Source organism: Microtus oregoni, unplaced genomic scaffold (assembly GCF_018167655.1).
Source record: "Microtus oregoni isolate MIOR12 unplaced genomic scaffold, Mior012 000081F_ref0000091, whole genome shotgun sequence".
Taxonomy (NCBI): Eukaryota; Metazoa; Chordata; class Mammalia; order Rodentia; family Cricetidae; genus Microtus; species Microtus oregoni.
In genome coordinates this window covers 4,147,594-4,164,546 of record NW_024544541.1, presented here as the reverse complement: position 1 = coordinate 4,164,546, position 16,953 = coordinate 4,147,594, and the positions used below count along the sequence as shown (strand labels likewise).

The 16,953-nt window shown below is 47.8% G+C and overlaps 1 protein-coding gene across 1 annotated transcript in view; it reads right to left on the bottom strand.

The window, feature by feature from the left end:
- The window catches only part of LOC121441774 (chloride transport protein 6-like), a 31,731-nt gene extending 15,008 nt beyond the window's left edge, over positions 1–16,723 (bottom strand). Inside the window, exons 1-8 of the mRNA XM_041643054.1 lie at positions 16,636–16,723; positions 15,835–15,894; positions 8,560–8,625; positions 8,026–8,091; positions 6,309–6,375; positions 3,376–3,482; positions 2,669–2,795; positions 1,135–1,202 (exon numbers count right to left, since the gene is read on the bottom strand). Of these exons, the coding sequence (XP_041498988.1) occupies positions 1,135–1,202; positions 2,669–2,795; positions 3,376–3,482; positions 6,309–6,375; positions 8,026–8,091; positions 8,560–8,625; positions 15,835–15,894; positions 16,636–16,722 (648 nt within the window). The 5' untranslated portion in view covers position 16,723. The remainder of the gene's footprint in view (positions 1–1,134; positions 1,203–2,668; positions 2,796–3,375; positions 3,483–6,308; positions 6,376–8,025; positions 8,092–8,559; positions 8,626–15,834; positions 15,895–16,635) is intronic.
- Between the last annotated feature and the right edge of the window lie 230 nt (positions 16,724–16,953).

Genomic DNA, 16,953 nt, shown 5'->3' with positions numbered 1-16,953 from the left:
CAGGGAGGCTCGCGTGTCTGCACAACTGCACAGGTGTGGTCCCCAGGGAGGCCCGCGTGTCTGCACAACTGCACAGGTGTGGTCCCCAGGGAGGCCCGCCTGTCTGCACAACTGTACAGGAGTGCTGCAACAAGAAGCATCCAGGACAGTAAGCTGCAATACAAGGAAGTCACCTAGGGTGTGGGAGCGTCAGGATATGCCCTGTGCGCTGTCCACAAATCAGGAAAAGGGGGACAGCAGAGCTGGGGGCTGGGAGGGACCTAGACTTGCTGCACATGATGGCACTAGCTCTTTCAGGTAATGACACTGGTGACCTAGATTCTCACACAGGCCCCCAAGCCATGTTTGGCCTCTTCCCACTTCCAGGCTCATTTCTGAGAGGCCTGGTACTTGAGCAAGACAGCAAACAAGATGACAGATGGGCCCTGGAGTGAAGGGCCTTTGTCCTTCCCCCACAGCTCTCCCACAGCAGGGAGCAAAAGGGTCCACAAGCAATGGTCCTCAAGGGGCTGAGACTTCTCAGACAAAAGCCCAGGTATCTAAAAAGCCCTTACAAATATGAGCTTTGACCAAGTGTGATGGCCTACAAGTAGGAGGCTGAGCAAGAGGGTCTTGAGTTCAAAGCCAGTCTAAATACCTAGTGAGACCCTATCTCAACCAACCAATGAATGAAACCTAGTTTTTCAAAGGAGATATTGAGTCCTGAGCTAGCCCTTCAGCCTCCTCATCTACACTTAGGGGACTAATCAGTTATGTAACTATAGGGAAGAAAGGAATTGGGACCCACAGCCCAGTGCACAGGTGACACCTGCCTGGCCCTGAGACTAGGGGTTGCATCACTGCGTAGAACGAGCAAGGTGAGCCTGAGATGGTGTCAGTCCACTCTTCCAGCCACACACACTTGTAGCGTGTAAACCCACCAGTCACCCACTCAGTTCTTCCTCTCCTTCCTGTTTCTGTCCCCAGACCTGGTGCGGCATTGCTATACTTTGAAGAGAAACAGGTGCTTTGCTGGGACAGGCCACATAGTTTTCACCTCAACTCCAAAAGGCAACAGGTTCTGAAATCGCACCTGCTGGGCTTACCCAGGAGGCCCATTCTGAGAGATGCATACCCTGGCCCACCAACCCTTACCTGAGGGAGGCCGGCTCCTACCACAGCACCACTGTGGATCATGGGGCCTTCCTTGCCCACGAAGAGCCCTGGGAATGGGGAGAAAGGAAGGGCACAGTCAGCAGAGGGCCTCTGGCCTGGACTTTGCTATGTAAACCTTCCTCTCAGAAAGTAGAGAACACAGGCAAGCATATGACTGACTCTAAGGTAAAGGCAGAGCGAGGGAGGAGACAGTTCAGTCAGTGAAGTACTTCCTGTACAAGCTTAAGAACCCAACAGAAAAACCCAGAAACAACAGAGTGCATGCATCTGGCCTCCAGCACTGGGGCACTGAAGGCAGGACCCCCAGGGCTCCCTGGTCAGCAAGCCTAGTTTAGCCTAACTGGAAAGTTCCAGGTCACTGAAGAGATCTTGTCTCAAAAAACAAGCTGGGTAAACTCCTCAAGGCCAACATCTAAGGTTGTCATTTTGTGGTTGTTGTTGTTTACTCCGAGCTCCACCTCTGTCCCACACACCTGGGCCAAGTCAAATTCCCTTCAAACAAAGGATAATAGTTCTTATCTTTAAATTCCAGTGCCAGGAAACCACAGTCTGTGGGTGAGGCCCACACTACCTGCTAACTCCCTCACTATTTACTGATGGTGCTGTCAATCAATCCCACAGCTTTGGTATCCTGGGCAAGTGTTCTACCAGAGCCCTCTATCTGCTAACTTCTGGTTTTTGAAGTACATCTTCCTATGCAGCCATGGTTGGCCTGGAACCTGCTATGTAAAACCAGCTGGGCTCAAACTTGAAGCAAGTCTGCTACCTTTGCCCCAGGAGTACTGGGATTACAGTTATGTGCCACTGTAAGGCATGGTTTAGTTTGATTTTTACATAGGGTCTCATTATTTCACCAAGGCTGTCCTTGAACTCACTCTGTCTCCTAAGCAAGCACTGAGTTCACTCTGTTCTTGAATGTTGTGAGATATTTTGATTGCACACTGACATTCCTAAGATTGCCCAAAAGTTTACCTTGAATCAGAGGGCGGAGCCAGCTACTTGCTGACCAATATTAGCCATTGAGGTTTTGGAAGACTGAGGACATATAGAGATGTAAGAAGTAGTAGAGATAGCTTCATGAGAGACTTGTGGCATTACTTAGATTAATAGAAATGGGTTAATTTAAATGTAAGAGCTAGCTTGTAATAAGCCTGAGCCATCAGCCGAGCATTTATAATATGAAGCCTCAGGAACTGGCAGGCAGGAGAGAAATGTCTAGTTATACTTCAAGGTGGCCCTTCAAAGCTTAATCCAGCCTGGCTCCTGCTTCCTGATGCCCACAACATATTCCCTCTATCATGAACTGCCCATGTCTTTCCAGATATGATGGACTGAAATCCTTCTGAAACTGATCAAAACCAACCCCTCCGCCTTTGAGTTGCTTCTGTCATGTACTGGGTCACAGAGACAAGCAACTAACACACACAGTAAGTACAGGTACCAGGTGAGGAGCAGCCATGAGCCCACATCTAATCAATGCACAAGATGGCAAGAGTAGAAAGCCTCTCCTCACCTCCAGCCACACTGAACAGCACCCCAAACACTTTGCAGAGCAGGGTCCGGAGCCGGACGATTCCTGGCACCTTCACGCCATTCAGATAGCACTTGATCTCAGGGATTCCAGAACCCGCTGCCACTGGCTGTCGGGGAAGGAAGCACACACACCAATGAAAAACCCACTCTGCTGCTTATACCCAACAAGCCAGGAAACTAAGCAGGGACACCCACTGTTGTCCTCTCAGCACCCGCTCCTGAGGACTTGTTCAACCACAGACGCTCGACTGCAGCCTGACCTGCCTCAGCGTTTTAACAGGTTCCTGCATGTGGATCTAACCATGTGGGACCTTTCAACAAAACTGCAGAACCACTCCCCTCCCCAGATTCTGATCTACACACCAGTAAACTGCTCTCTAGGGGATTTCAGGGTGATGAGGATGAAAAGCAACTTTACCATCCATGCATTCCTCATTAAACTCACCAAGAACCAGAGGCTTTACTTCTAGAAAGACCTCCAGGGGAACAATAGAAAATTTCTGCAAAAACCTACAAGCCAACCTGTTTCCCAGCATGTGGCTGAAGAACATTAAGTGCACAGATCCAGCCAGCCTGGTCTACAGAGTGAGTTTCAGGACAGCAGGGCTACAGAGAGAAACCCTGTCTCCAAAACAACAACAGCAAAAGTACATATAATGCTCACAGTCAATTTCCAAACCAGCTCACCTCTATCAGGACGAGAAGGCTCGCCAGGAAGACAAAGGTCAAGTTAAAACCCAGGAGTTCAAGGAGGGACAGGGCAAGGCAGCCTTTCTGACTGCACTCCTCCACCGCTAGAGGCTGGGTCAAGGAAAAGGCTCCCGGACACGTGCCCACAGAGGCGGGGCAGCCAGACAGCTGCTCAGTGCATACCTCCCTGTGCCCCACATACAACTTTTAAACATTTACATATGTGTGCGCGTGCACACGCATGGGTGTGTTAAAATAGGTGTATATGCACTTGTGTGCGGGTGCCCAAAGAGGCCAGAAGAAGGTGTTGGATCCTGGGAGCTGGACTTACAGGTGATAGTGAGCTTGTGAGGTGGTTGTGAGGTTATGGGTACTGGGCACGAAACTCTGGTCCTCTGGAAGAGCAGCAAGTGTCCCTGAGTGCTGGGCCATCTTTCCAGCCCCTATAACAACCACTTTAGCTGGGTGCAGCAGTGTGCATCATTACTCTAAGCAGAGGCCGGGTCTCATGAGTCCAAGGTCAGCAAGGTCTACGTAGGCACATTCCAGGACAGTAAGGGTTAAACAAGACCCTATCCCAAAACAAACTAAGAATAGTAATTTTAGGGGCTGGTAAAATAGCCCTATGGGTAAAGGTGCTTGCTGCTGGGCCTGACAGCCTGTGTTTGATTCGAGACATACATGTTCCTGAGATGACAAGTTGTCCTCTGACTGCCATACACAGCACCATGTATACATCCAACCCCATACACAAAATAAATTAAAAACTTTAACATTATGGAATTCCCCACCCCAAACATTAAAAAAGTGACCAACCCACCCCCAAGCCCAACTTGAACAAACCTCAACATGATACCCTTTACGGCTTTGGCTATCACTAAAAGTAAAGCTATACCCCTCAAAGCTTCCTCTTCCTCCCTCCCACTCAGGACGCCGCTAACCTGAAACTACTGTGCCCCACTTGCTGAGTGCCTCGTGTCCCCACAGCTCTCCACTGTCCCATCACAGAGTGTCTCTCAGTGCAACACTGCCTGGGAACTAGCCATGTTGGTACACACAGCTGTGGCTTGTTTAGTTTAACTTCCGCATACAATTACAGTGTATGAATGAACCATAATTTCTCCTTCCCTCATCTGGTGACACAAACTTCTGCTGTCACGAAAGCTGTCTTTAATGAATCTAAAGTCCACATCGGAGAAGGGATTTAAAAGCTACAACAAAGGGATGCGAAAGCTCCTGATCCTTGCCAGTTTTCTGGCTCTTTCATGGCTTCCTCTGGACACTCCTGGGGAGGAGGGTGATTTTGTTCTGATATGATGTAGGCATTCTTCTAGATGTGTGGAGAGGAACTGTCTGCCTGTCTCTCTTGTGTGTAAGCCGGGCGGTGGTGGCGCGCGCCTTTAATCCCAGTACTCGAGGCAGAGGCAGGTGGATCTCTGTGAGTTCGAGGCCAGCCTGGTCTATAAGAGCTAGGTCCAGGACAAGGCGCCAAAGCTACAGAGAAACCCTGTCTTGAAAAACGAAAAAACAAACAAATAACAACAAAAAAGAAGGCTCTGTCCATGCTATACACAAGAGCTCTCCCACTGTTAAATCCCTAGCCCTCTATTCTGCTTTTCATTTTGAGACATGGTCTATACTGCCCACGCTGGCCTGGGATTTGCTTTGTAGCCCAGGCTGGCCTTGAACTTGCACAGCTCCTGCCTCAGCCTACCCGGTAGCTAAGATTACAATGCACACCAAGAGGCTTAGCTCTGCTTCTTAATGCAGGGAAAACCCACCCCAGGCTGTGAACTTGGGTTTTCCTTGATCTACAGCATTTTCTTGTTGTTTGGGAGTTTCTTATTAGATTCATAGATCGAGTATTTACTTTAAGTTAAATAGAATATTTACTTTAATGTGGTCAAGCTTTAAGATCAAGGAAGATGAGGTCTTTGTCTCCGACCTGTGCCTCTCAAGTTTTTAAGAACTTACACCTGCCATCAATTAAGTCTCTTGCTTTGCTCTTTTACATCTCCAACCCAAAACCAGGACAGGTGGTGCAGACCTGTAACGTAATCCCAGCATTTGGGAGGCTGAGGCAGGTCTATCAGGAGTTTCAAGCCAGCCTCTGCCATACAATGAGTTTGAGGCCAGCCTGGGCTACAAGAGACCCTATTTCAAAAACACAACTAAACTAGAAGACAACACTGCCCTCAATCTATCTGGAATTGAGCTTTATGAACAGGGATCTACAATCTTCCATGTGGACATGACTACCAAGGCCCAGCATCCTGTATTGAGCATCCAGGCCTTCCCCTGCTGCTAACCTTGACTCTAGGTTTCTACACTTCAACCTGCATGGACTGCACTCTGCTTCTCTGGCTGGTGTTCCTACACCAACAAGCGACGTTTTGTTGAGCTCTGTAGTCCTGCTGGTAGTAGGGCCAGCAGGCCTGCTTGTTATTCAAACTAACTCAATGACCTTGGCTTCTTTCAGAGGGCTGTAAAAAGAGCAGGGCTGAGTCCTGTGAAGAATTCTCGGAAATTCTGATTAGAACACTGAATGCATACATGGCCTTGGGAGCAAAGACTTCTCTGGGCATTTATGTCTTACCCACCTAGAACATCAATACACTAATTAAAGTCTTCCTTTCCTAAGCTGGACATGGTAGTGCACACCTTTAACTCCAGTACCTGGAAGACAGAGGCGATGGCAAAGACAGAGGCAGGTGGATCTAAGAGTTTGAGGCCAACCTGGTCTACATAACAAGTTCCAGGACAACCAGGACATGAAATTATGTCTCAAAAAGGCCATGTTCTCCTGTCCTTTAGTGAGAATTAAAAACCTCTTGGCTGAATAGCTAACAGTCTTTCAAATACCACATTCACTGTTAAAGTGAGTCTCAGGAAGCCATGGGCCTGAAACAGTGGAGCCGTGGAAAGGATACAGGTTTGAACCACTCCGAACTTGAGCTGGGTGAAGAGTCGCACAGAGAAGTCCACAAAGAGACCCACCTGTGAAGAGGAAGAGACAGTCACAGTACGGGTAAGAGCCTCACCTTCCCTCACTGCACTCCCAGCGGTTGCTCACCGCACCAACAGCAGGGGTGAGCTCTCTGCTTGTCCCAGAGCTGCCCCAGTCTGGCCCCACTGCCTCTCCAAAGAAAAGAGGAAGAGGAACAGAGTAAAAGAAGAAGGCACAGAAAGGATGGGAAGAGTCACGCGGGGAGCCAGCCACTCAGCAATGTTGGGAGGATTCAAAAAAAATAGCCACAATGTCTTCAGTGGTGCCTAGCTGGACAAGCATATCGCTTTGAATGCTACTTAAAGAACATTTACTTGGGCATAGGTGGCTTGGTATTCTTATTTTTCTAAGTCATTATTTTGACTGAGAATCAGTATCAGTCACTGGCTACCTGAAAACCTATACACTACTGTTCCACTACACAGTTTAAGGGAGGCCCAGGAACCTTCTAACTTGGGAGAGTGGGAATCAAAGGCTCCTTGCTTAAACTCTGTCCTCCCTCCAGCTAATGCCTAGAAGGAGAAAGTGGAGACAGATCAAAGGGCGAGGGAAGAGCTAGGGCTGCAGTGGCTACAGAATAGAGAGGCTGCCTTCTTAGCACCTATGGGGATAAGGATATTGATGAGGCAGTCAAAAGCCTAGGACAGTCACAGGAAAAACTAACATCTGCATGCAAATGATGCCACAACTAGAAATACACAGGACAGGTGCTTTCGTTCAAGTCCCCACCCCCACCGTGCACACTGATATTATATAAAACAATTAAACCAACCCAATTCCATCCCCCATGATACCCTTAGAATATTAGCAAACAGGCCTCCCGACTGTTGCTGCCACTAGACGGTCCTTGTGAGTTCACAACAGTAAAAATATCATGGGTACCACGTGAATGGAAGCTGACTGTCCCTTAGGACTGTGCGACATGAAACATGTATCCATTACCCTGGTGTGTCATGGAGAGTTAAGCCCAAAACTTGTGGCCAAGACCTGAGAAAGGCAGTAACAAGGCTGAGCCCCTCTCTGCCATTTTCTTGACAGACTTGGCATGTGTCTTCCCATTGGATGTTGACTTTTCCAGCTTCTCTTCTTTGGTTTTAGTGATGTTTTAAGTCCATAGTCACGGCCCCAGATGTAACTGCTACCATTATCTTGGTGATATGCCCAGCTTTCCTGTCTGTGATCCATCTGTAAACCTGGGGAATCCAGGAGCCCTGTTCATCCTGCCATACCCCTTCACCTACCATGGCCAGCACAATTGTGAGCAGGACAGTGCGACCTCAACATCACTGGGCTCTATCTGCTATGTGCTACCTGCCACCGCCTCACTTAGCCAGGCCGGGTCGTGCTCTATAACCATATCATCGACAATAAGCTCTGACCAAGCAAGCCTTGAGTGCTTTGATAGCCCGGTGCCTGTGATTCACTTTTGTAGCCCAAAGGCAAAAAGTAATGTGAAAAACCAGAAGGAAAATTAATCTTCAAAAGAACAAGGAAAAAGGAAAGGCAGTCCACCAGGGTGACAATTGTCCCAGTGCTACAAATGTCACAGTGACAGATGGCAAGGGTATTCACCAGACAAGGCTTTCCCTCTGATCCCCCAACCCGCCCAGCTTGCCATCTCCCCACATCCCACTGCTCACCAGCCCAGTGCAGACGCCAATGGCAAACACCACCATCCATTTCACTGCCTCATATCTTCGCGCTTTCTGTTCACAAGGGAAAAGAACGGGTCCATTAGTGACAGGAAAAGGATGCATCTTGGCTAACCAACTCTAGACTAAATCTACAGAGACAGCAAGCTTGGTGAGGAAGGACAGCCTCAGGTGCCTCACAGTGACACTGATGAATCCCACAGGGCTGCATATACTGACTGGAGGAACACTGGATGGCAAGAGGAAGTCTAGGTATTTTGGATATATGGGTGGGACACACAAGTGCCACCACTGTGTTTGTGACCATCTGGGTCCTGGAGATCAAATGCAGGTTGTCAGGCCTGGCAGCAGGAGCCTTTTCCTGCTGAGACATCTCAGCAGCAGGGTCTAGGCATTTAAATGCCCCTCTTTCACAAGAAGACTTAAAGGAGAAAGAGAAAGGACACTTACTGGGTCCCAGGAGGACAGAAAAGAAGCTGTAAAGACCTCTCAGCCCTAAGAGACCAAGAGTTGTGGGCTCACCTTATTATCCATGGTCTCCAACACCTCCAGGTAAGGGTCATTGATGCAGCGGTCATAGTCCAGACTCTGAAATTACAGAATGATAATAGCACACATGAAGAAGCGACATAATCTAACATTAGAAACGCTCCGCTTTCCTCCTGCAGCATCTGCAGTGCCAGGGAGGGCTCAGTGGAAACGCAGGCTCTGCCCCTGTGGCAGGCGGCGGGATCTCCGCGTGAATGGGATCCCCAGGTGAGGCACGTGTACAGCGAGACCCAGCACACTGCTTCTGGAGAGTGCCTCACGCTCCGGAGAAAGCTTGCAGTGGCACAGCTCTAGGGCCTGGGAGGTCATGCCCAGTGGTAGGGTAGGGTACATGAGGCCGTGTGCCATCCCCGCTCTGGGGGAAAAAAAGGCAGACTTTCCTGTTTCTACAAAACAGTTAAAGATATTCAGCTATCACCAGGCTTGTCCAACTTATTCCTTAAGTGTGAACAAACTTTCAATTAACCAGAACCAAGTTAACCCAGACAAACTAATTCTAATTCTCTTTATAGGTGGCTTCCATGAAAACAAGGCTAGCCACAAGGCAGACCCAGACGGGCTATCTTTAAAGCAACCTGTCAGTTATGTCAGAAGAGACCCAGCTTCAGCCCAGCTCCTCCAATTTCTACACCTAAGGCAGCAGTCCTTCAGCCATGCTCCAGAGACCAGACATCTCAGACGATGAGCACCTGCGCTAAGGACAGCCTGAGCGACATCCAGAGGGAAGGATGACTTCATTCCTAGGTACCACAAGAGAAGCGGCGGTCTGTCAACAAAGAAAAAGCCCAGCTGTGCTCTCCCCGGCCCTCAACCACCTCCACGGCCACATCAGCTAATAAGCAAGTGGACGTTGGCCTGGGGCCTTTCTCCCAGGCACGAGTTCTAGGTCAGGCAAATACAGGAGTGATGTGTAATAATTTAATCCATCCGTGACTGCTGGGAGCAAGTCCAAATTCCTTTGGTTTTTTGTTTTGTTTTGTTTTTCCGAGACAGGGTTTCTCTGTAGCTTTGGAGCTTGTTCTGGAATTCCCTCTATAGACCAGACTGGCCTTGAACTCACAGAGATCTGCCTACCTCTGCCTCCCAAGTGCTGGGATTAAAAGCAAGCGCCACCTGCCACACACACACCCAAACTCCTTTTTTATAAGTTATAGAGTAACCACAGATAACTAGTAAATCAATTATCGTACATCTCAAGATTGGTAGCAATCAAACCATTCAAACAAAGTCATTATCACCAGATATGGAAAACGTTCAGACTCATTAAGGGGAAGGTGTAGAGGCTGGAGAGATGGCTCAGCAGTTAGGAGCACTGGCTGCTCTTGAGGCCTGAGGTCAACTCCCAACATCTACACCAGCAGCTCACAACACCCCCAGCAGACACTACTCTTACGTACACAAATCTATACATATACACATAACTTTTATTTTTTATGTAAAAAAATTTTTAGATTTACTTTATGTATAGGAGTATTTTGCCTGTGCATATAAATATACATAGATATACACACATGTATGTATATGTATGTGTGTTGTACCCATGCACAGGCCTGGTGTCCTTAGATGTCAGAAGTGTTGGATCCCCTGGAACTAGAGTTTCAAATGGTTGTGAACCATCATGAGGGTGCTGAGAACAGAACTCATGCCTTCTGTAAGAACAACCACCGAGCCAACTCTCCAGCACTAAGCACTATATATATAATTAAAAATTTTTCTTTAACGCAAGAAAAAAACGGGTGTGGTGGCACATGTATTTAATCCCAACACTTGAGAGATAGAGACAGGCCTCTGAGTTCAAAGCCAGCCTGGTTTACATTGTGAGTTCTAGTCTAGTTTGGGCTACATAGTGAGACCCTCTCAAAAAGACCGAACAAAAAAGCAACATGCAGAATAAAATGTATAATCAAGGGCCAGGGATGTAGCCTAGGGAGGTACATAAAGAGTTGGTTATTCAGCATCATGAAAACAAATCTAAAATGTATGACATAACCGTATTTTGATTTAACAGAATTAGGCATACGGAATGAGAAAACATCTCAATAGAGGGTTTTGAACATTCACATCTGGGTACAGAAATCCTCTTTTGGTGTGTGTTTTTTTTCTTAAGACAGGATCTCATGTAGCTCAGGATGGCCAAGGATGACCTTGAACTTCTGCTGCTCCTGCCTCTTTCTGCCAAGGGCCGAGATGACAGGTGTGCGCCATCATGCCTGGTTTGACAGTGCTGGGATGGAGTCCAGGACTTTATGTATGGCCACTCAATCATTCTATCTTGTAAATACTAGGCTGATTGGGTTCTATATCAAAAAAGATCACTGGGATTGAGAGATGCTTCAGCAGTTCAGTGCACTGGCTGCTCTTCCAGAAGACTCCAGTTTAGTTCTCTGCATCAGTTTAGTGGCTCACTACTGCTAGAAACTCCAGTTCTAGGGGACTTGACACTCTATTCTGGACTCAGCAGGCACCTGCATTTGTGTGTGCCTACCCACACACATTAAAAAATCTTTATAAAGTAATCCTTTTCTGATTAAAAAACAAGAACAACACAAGAAGAAAATCTGCAAGGAAAGTGGATTCATTCAGGAGAGACTAAATGTATATACAGATTTACAAAAACACATACAAACTGTCTTAGGGCTTCTCTTGCTGTGAAGAGACACCATGACTACAACTCTTATAAAGGAAAACATTTAATTGGGGTGGCTCACTTATAGTTCAGAGGTTCAGTCCGTTATCAACATGCTGGGACATGGTGGCATGCAGGCAGACATAGTGCTGGAGAAGCACGTTAGAGTCCTACATCTCAGAGGCAACAGGAAGTAGTCTGAGACACTTAGCATGGCTTGAGCATAGGAGACCTCAAAGCCTACCTTCACAGTGACACACTTCCTCCAACAAGGCCAGACCTACTCCAACAAAGTCACACCTCCCGATAGTGCCATTCCCTATGAGCTTATGGGGGTCAGTTACATTCAAACTACACACACACACTAAGAAAGTCTATTAGAGTAACTACTTTCTAGGAACAAACAGGAAAATTAAGATGTTGTAACCTATCGGTCTCTTTTCATGCTACAGTGAAATGCGAAAGTGGTCTTCAGACCTTGGATCTCCAGTATGTGAGGAGTGCCTTCTGGATGCTACTGCAATGACTGAGCTAAGAGCTGTGCCCCTAAAGAGAACCAGGATGTGGCTGGTCACCACAGAGACTGAGACATGATTACAAAGTTCAACTTTCTTTCTTTTCTTTTTTTTTTTTTTTTTTTCGAGACAGGGTTTCTCTGTAGCATTGGTGCCCGTCCCGGAACTAGCTCTTGTAGACCAGGCTGGCCTCGAACTCCCAGAGATCCACCTGCCTCTGCCTCCCAAGTGCTGGGATTAAAGGCGTGCGCCACCACCACCTGGCTAAAGTTCAACTTTCATACAGGTACATACCTGCAATACAGCACTCAGAACAGTTTAAGGCCAGCCTGGGCTACAAGGCAAGACCTAGTCTTGCTTAGCTTCCTATTTTTCTCCTTATCCTTCCTCCTCCTTTTGTTGTACTGGGATCAAACCCAGGACTTTGCTCATGTTAGGAAAGTATTCTCCCTTTGAGATATATTCCTAGGCTCTGTGACACTGTATCTCAAAGAGAAAAGAGAAGGAGGGGAGAGAAAGTTTCATTTCTAACTGCTGACCTCTGGGAGAAGAGCTGAAGACTAAGCTGCTCACCAAGGATGCCACCAGTCAACTTATGTCATGCTCGAAGGGTGGCTCCCCAGGAGAGAGGATGAAAGCTCCTCACACCTCACCTGCATACCATACCCTCTACCTGCCTGTATGTCTATACCTTTTATTATATCCCTTGTTAATAAACAAGTTGATCAAAACCACATATCCCTGAGTTCTATGAGTGGCTCTACCAAAATACCAGATTGGGGCAGAGGGACAATCTGTCTCTCTCTCTCTCTTTTTCTTTGTTTTTTGAGATAAGATGTAACTCTGGCTATTCTGAAACTCACTCTGTAGACCAAGCTGGCCTCAAACTCACAGAGATCCACCTGGCTCTGCCTCCCAAGTGCTGAGAATCCTACCACTTCCAAAGGACATCTGAAGGGAGGCAGTCGTGGGGACTCCTCAACCTGTGGCAACTGTTGCTACCTCCAGTCAGTCACTGTCTGCTGGAGAACTCCTTGGTGTGTTGTGTTTAAGACTCGTGTATCTGGTGTCAAGACAGGGTTGGGTGAGAGTAAGAGGAAGCGCTTTCTCTGAAGCCTCTGTCTACCAAGGGCAGGATGCACCACAGGCAGTCAAATGCTGGGAATCCCTCTCCAGAACTGTCAACAGGGGAAGATGACAGAGCCTTAGTCACAAGGCAGGATGAAGACCTAGTAGATAGCCCCAACTTTGTCCCAGACAAAGTTTGTCTGTTCTTCAAACTCAGTCATCTGTCTTGTCTCACCTGATATCCATGTGCAAGCCAACAGGGATGCCTCTATTTTAAATGTCAATTAAAAAAACTAAAATCAAATACTCTCTTCTGAAGGTGCCTATCCATCCTCCCTCTTCCCTGAGGAGAAGGCTATCTTATCTACTTTTCAGCTGTGCCTAGCTCCTTCTAATCCAGCCGTGACCAGTTTATTTCCCTTCAGGGAGGAAAGGGAATGGTCTTTGTCCCATACCAGGGCACCACAAATTTCAGTTCTCTAGAAGAAGCAAATCTACTGAGGCAGAAAGATTAATGGTTACTTAAGCTAGGTGTGGTGCTAATACTAATAGATTGCTGGGATGAAGGCCATCTAGGACTGCAAAGAGTGACCCTGTCTAAAAATAAATAAATAAGTAAAACCTGGCCAGCTGGTGGTGGCACAAGCCTTTGCCTTCAACCCCAGCACTCAGGAGGCTGAGGCAAATGCCTGTGAATGTGAGGCCAGCCTGGTCTACAGAGTGAGTTCCAGGACAGCCAGGGCTGTTACACAAAGAAAAACCAGTCAAACAAACAAACAAAAAGCTGACTAGATGGCTCAGTGAGTAATGTGTGAAGAACTGACTCCCCAAAGCTGTTCTCCGACCTCCATCTGACCCTCAAACACAGTACCTCTCGGAAACAGCATTAGATTTTATATTTTATATGTGTGAACGCTTTGCCCGCATGCATATATGCGCACCACACATGCATGCCAATTCCCCACAGAGTCCAGAAGGGAACATCAGATCCCCCTGGAACTGGAGCTATAGTCCGTTATGAGCAGCCATGTGGGTGCTGGGAATGGAACCCAAGACCGCTGGAAAAGTGCTCTAAACTGCTGAGCCATCTCTCCAGCCCCTAATAATAAATTTTAAAATTTAAAAGAAAACAAGGAAATGTCATTCCCCACCCCCAAATAAACATAGCAGCTGCTCCGTCAGGGGAAGAGGAATGATGTTCAGTGATTGTTAATGAGTACAGATTTCCTTCCGGGATGAAGACAGTGTTCTAAAATTGATGAGTGACCGTTGTATACTTCTGTAGATACACTAAGAACCACATGGAACGAGCTACGTTTTATTGTTGTTTGCTTTTTGAGACAGGGTTTTTTTTTTTGTATAAAAGCCTTGGCTGTCCTGGAACTCATTCTGTAGACCAAGTTGGATCCACCTGCCTCTGTCTCTGGGATTACAAGCGTACGCCACCATGCCCAGCTGGAATGGTCTACTTTACTGGATGAACTGCACGACCTGTGCCTGAATACCTCAGTCAAGCTGCCAAGGGGAATTAGAAGCAAGGGCAACCCCAGGGAACCTCAGCTGGTATAAGGTACTGGGGAATCTATGACCATGTCCAGCAGAGGCTGGTCTGCTCTGCTGGGACTAACCTTTTATTTCTGCTATATATATTGTTTTTTGATTTGGGGAATGAACAACTCCCCCATCTCCCTCAGCTCCACAGTTGAAATCATCAGTATTTTGTTTTAATTATTTTCATTCATTTACATAATATATTTTAATGATATTCAACCTCCCATTATCTTCTTTTGTTCCCTTGCAACTTTTTTCCAATAAGCTTTGTACATCTTGTCTTGCTGTTTGTGGCTATGAATAAAAAGTTTGAGGCCAGCCTGGGCAACATGAAACTTTGCCTCAAATTAAAAAAAAAATTTTTTTTATACGCACACACATTTTTTTTAACAAGAGTTTTGGGTTTCTGTCTTTTTTTTTTTTTTTTTGGTTTACAGAAATATTCCACCATAGGCAACATTTCAACAGAAGGGTTTTCTAGTCGAGCCTTCGCTGAGCAGACTTTCCTGATTAAGTATCAGAACGGATTTGCTCTGGCATACACAATGCTCTCCACAGCTGATATGTGAAGATGGTCAATTGGGAAATATTAAAGATTTGCCGGAAAAAACATTTACCTATAAAATTCACATGAGGAGGCTATCAGCCTAAGGCAAGTGAGCTACAGATAGGAGTGACAGTCTTGGTAAGGACAGGGTTGATGAAGCAGCCTTTGTGGGTTCCCAGAGGGATTTTTCCCCCCTCAGACTCTCAAGCCCAGTGCTGGACTAAAGAGGCACCACAACACTGGCCCCACGCTCTTAAAAGTCCCATACCTGAAACTAGAAACTATAATCAAGAACAGGTCAGAGTCCAGAGGTGGTGGCACACACACCTTTAATCCCAACATTTGGGAGGCAGAGGCAGGCAGATCTCTATGAGTTTGAGGCCAGGCTGGTCTACGGAGTGAGTTCCAGGACAGCAAGGGCGGTTGTGCTGAGAAACTCTGTCTTGAAAAACCAAAAATTAAAAAAGTTGGAATGAGCCAGGCAGTGGTAGCGCAACCTTTAAGCCCAGCACTTTGGGAGGAGGAGGCAGGTGGATCTCTGTGAGTTCAAAGTCAGCCTGGGCTACAGAGCGAGTTCCAGGGACAGTCAATGCTACACAGGGAAACCCAGTGTTAAAAAACAAAACAAAAGGCCAGAATGAAGAGAGGCAAGGCCTCCTAACAGCTCGCAAACCCGCCTCTGTCACGAGCACTCACAGTAAAGAGCTTCAACCCTGGGGTAAAAGTTTAACGGCAAACACGCTCTGTATCCAGGCATTAACACCAGACCTTGTGTGGGGGTTAAGGAGGGAATGGACTTGCTAGGTGGCATTCCCAGGTCAGTTATCTCTGCCCCACTCACACCTGAGGACAGAAGGTCAAAGAGCATCTCTGGCTGGAGGTCTGAAGGGGCCAGGCCTCTCACTACTTCAATCACCCAAGACAGCATCCGAATACCTCACCTCATAGTCTTTCCTCGGAAGGATCTCATCCTCCTCTTCCTGTGTCTCCCCAAGGATGGTCTAGAAAAACAGATACACAGAATGGAGACCTTTGACTGGTTACGGGTGGAAGGAGGGGAGTCTTACTAACATCTAAGTCAGCGGGAGCCATCATCAAAGAGGAACAAAATTTCAGAAACACATTTGGGATGGTATTTAGTCACTAGCTGAGCTCCACATGTCTACTGATTGACACATTCTCCCAATCACAGCGCTCACCTTCAGGACATCTGAAAGATGTCTGATGGCAGCTTAGTGAGAACAAAATTCGGGTTTCATTAGACAGCACACGGAACATGAAAGCAGCGGGAACGTGTCAACTCTGAGAACACAACTCAAGTTTTCCCAGGTTGCTTTGCAGGGGAAAGCCGGGATCATCAGTGACCCAGAAAGAGTGGAGGACAGAATAAGAAATGCCTGGAGAAACTAAACCAGCTACACAAGCATCAAGCCCTGCAAAAGGCCTCATTCTCAAAATGCTTGCTTCATTCAAACCTCCTTTCCGATGCAAATAAAAGAAAAACACGGACGGCATTAACCCAAGCTGGCCGAGATCCCCCGCTCTGGCTCCAGAAAGAGGGGATGAGAAAAGAACTCGGACTCAGCACGCGAAGCAAGGCGGATGCTCGCAGAGCCAAGGCAGCGGTCCCTAGGGCCCCACCCGCAGCCACCTGCCGGCGCGGTTCGGCTCGGCCCCACCCCCGGCAACGCCTCTTGTCATCCCGTAGCGACTGCCCCCTCCCCAGCTCCGCCGCCGCTCACCAGCTCCTCGGGGGTGCGGCTCTCGCGTTCACCGCAGCAGCAGCACCACCTGCAGCAGCAGCACACAGACCCCCTGCACCCCGCCATCTTCCTCCTCTCCTGCCACTCTGGACCCCCTAGGCCAACCCCCCTCCCACCCAGGATCTGCGCCTCACGTGACTGGCCCCGGGAGGGTCACGTGGCCCTCTCGAGTTTAGGGACGGGAGACAGGGAGTGGCTGTAGACGGGTGGGGCGAGAGCTCGCGTCACATGACGCAGTACTAAGCCGGCTTCCCAAGAGACCGCCGGGCGCGGCCATGTTGGGGCGGGACTTCCTGT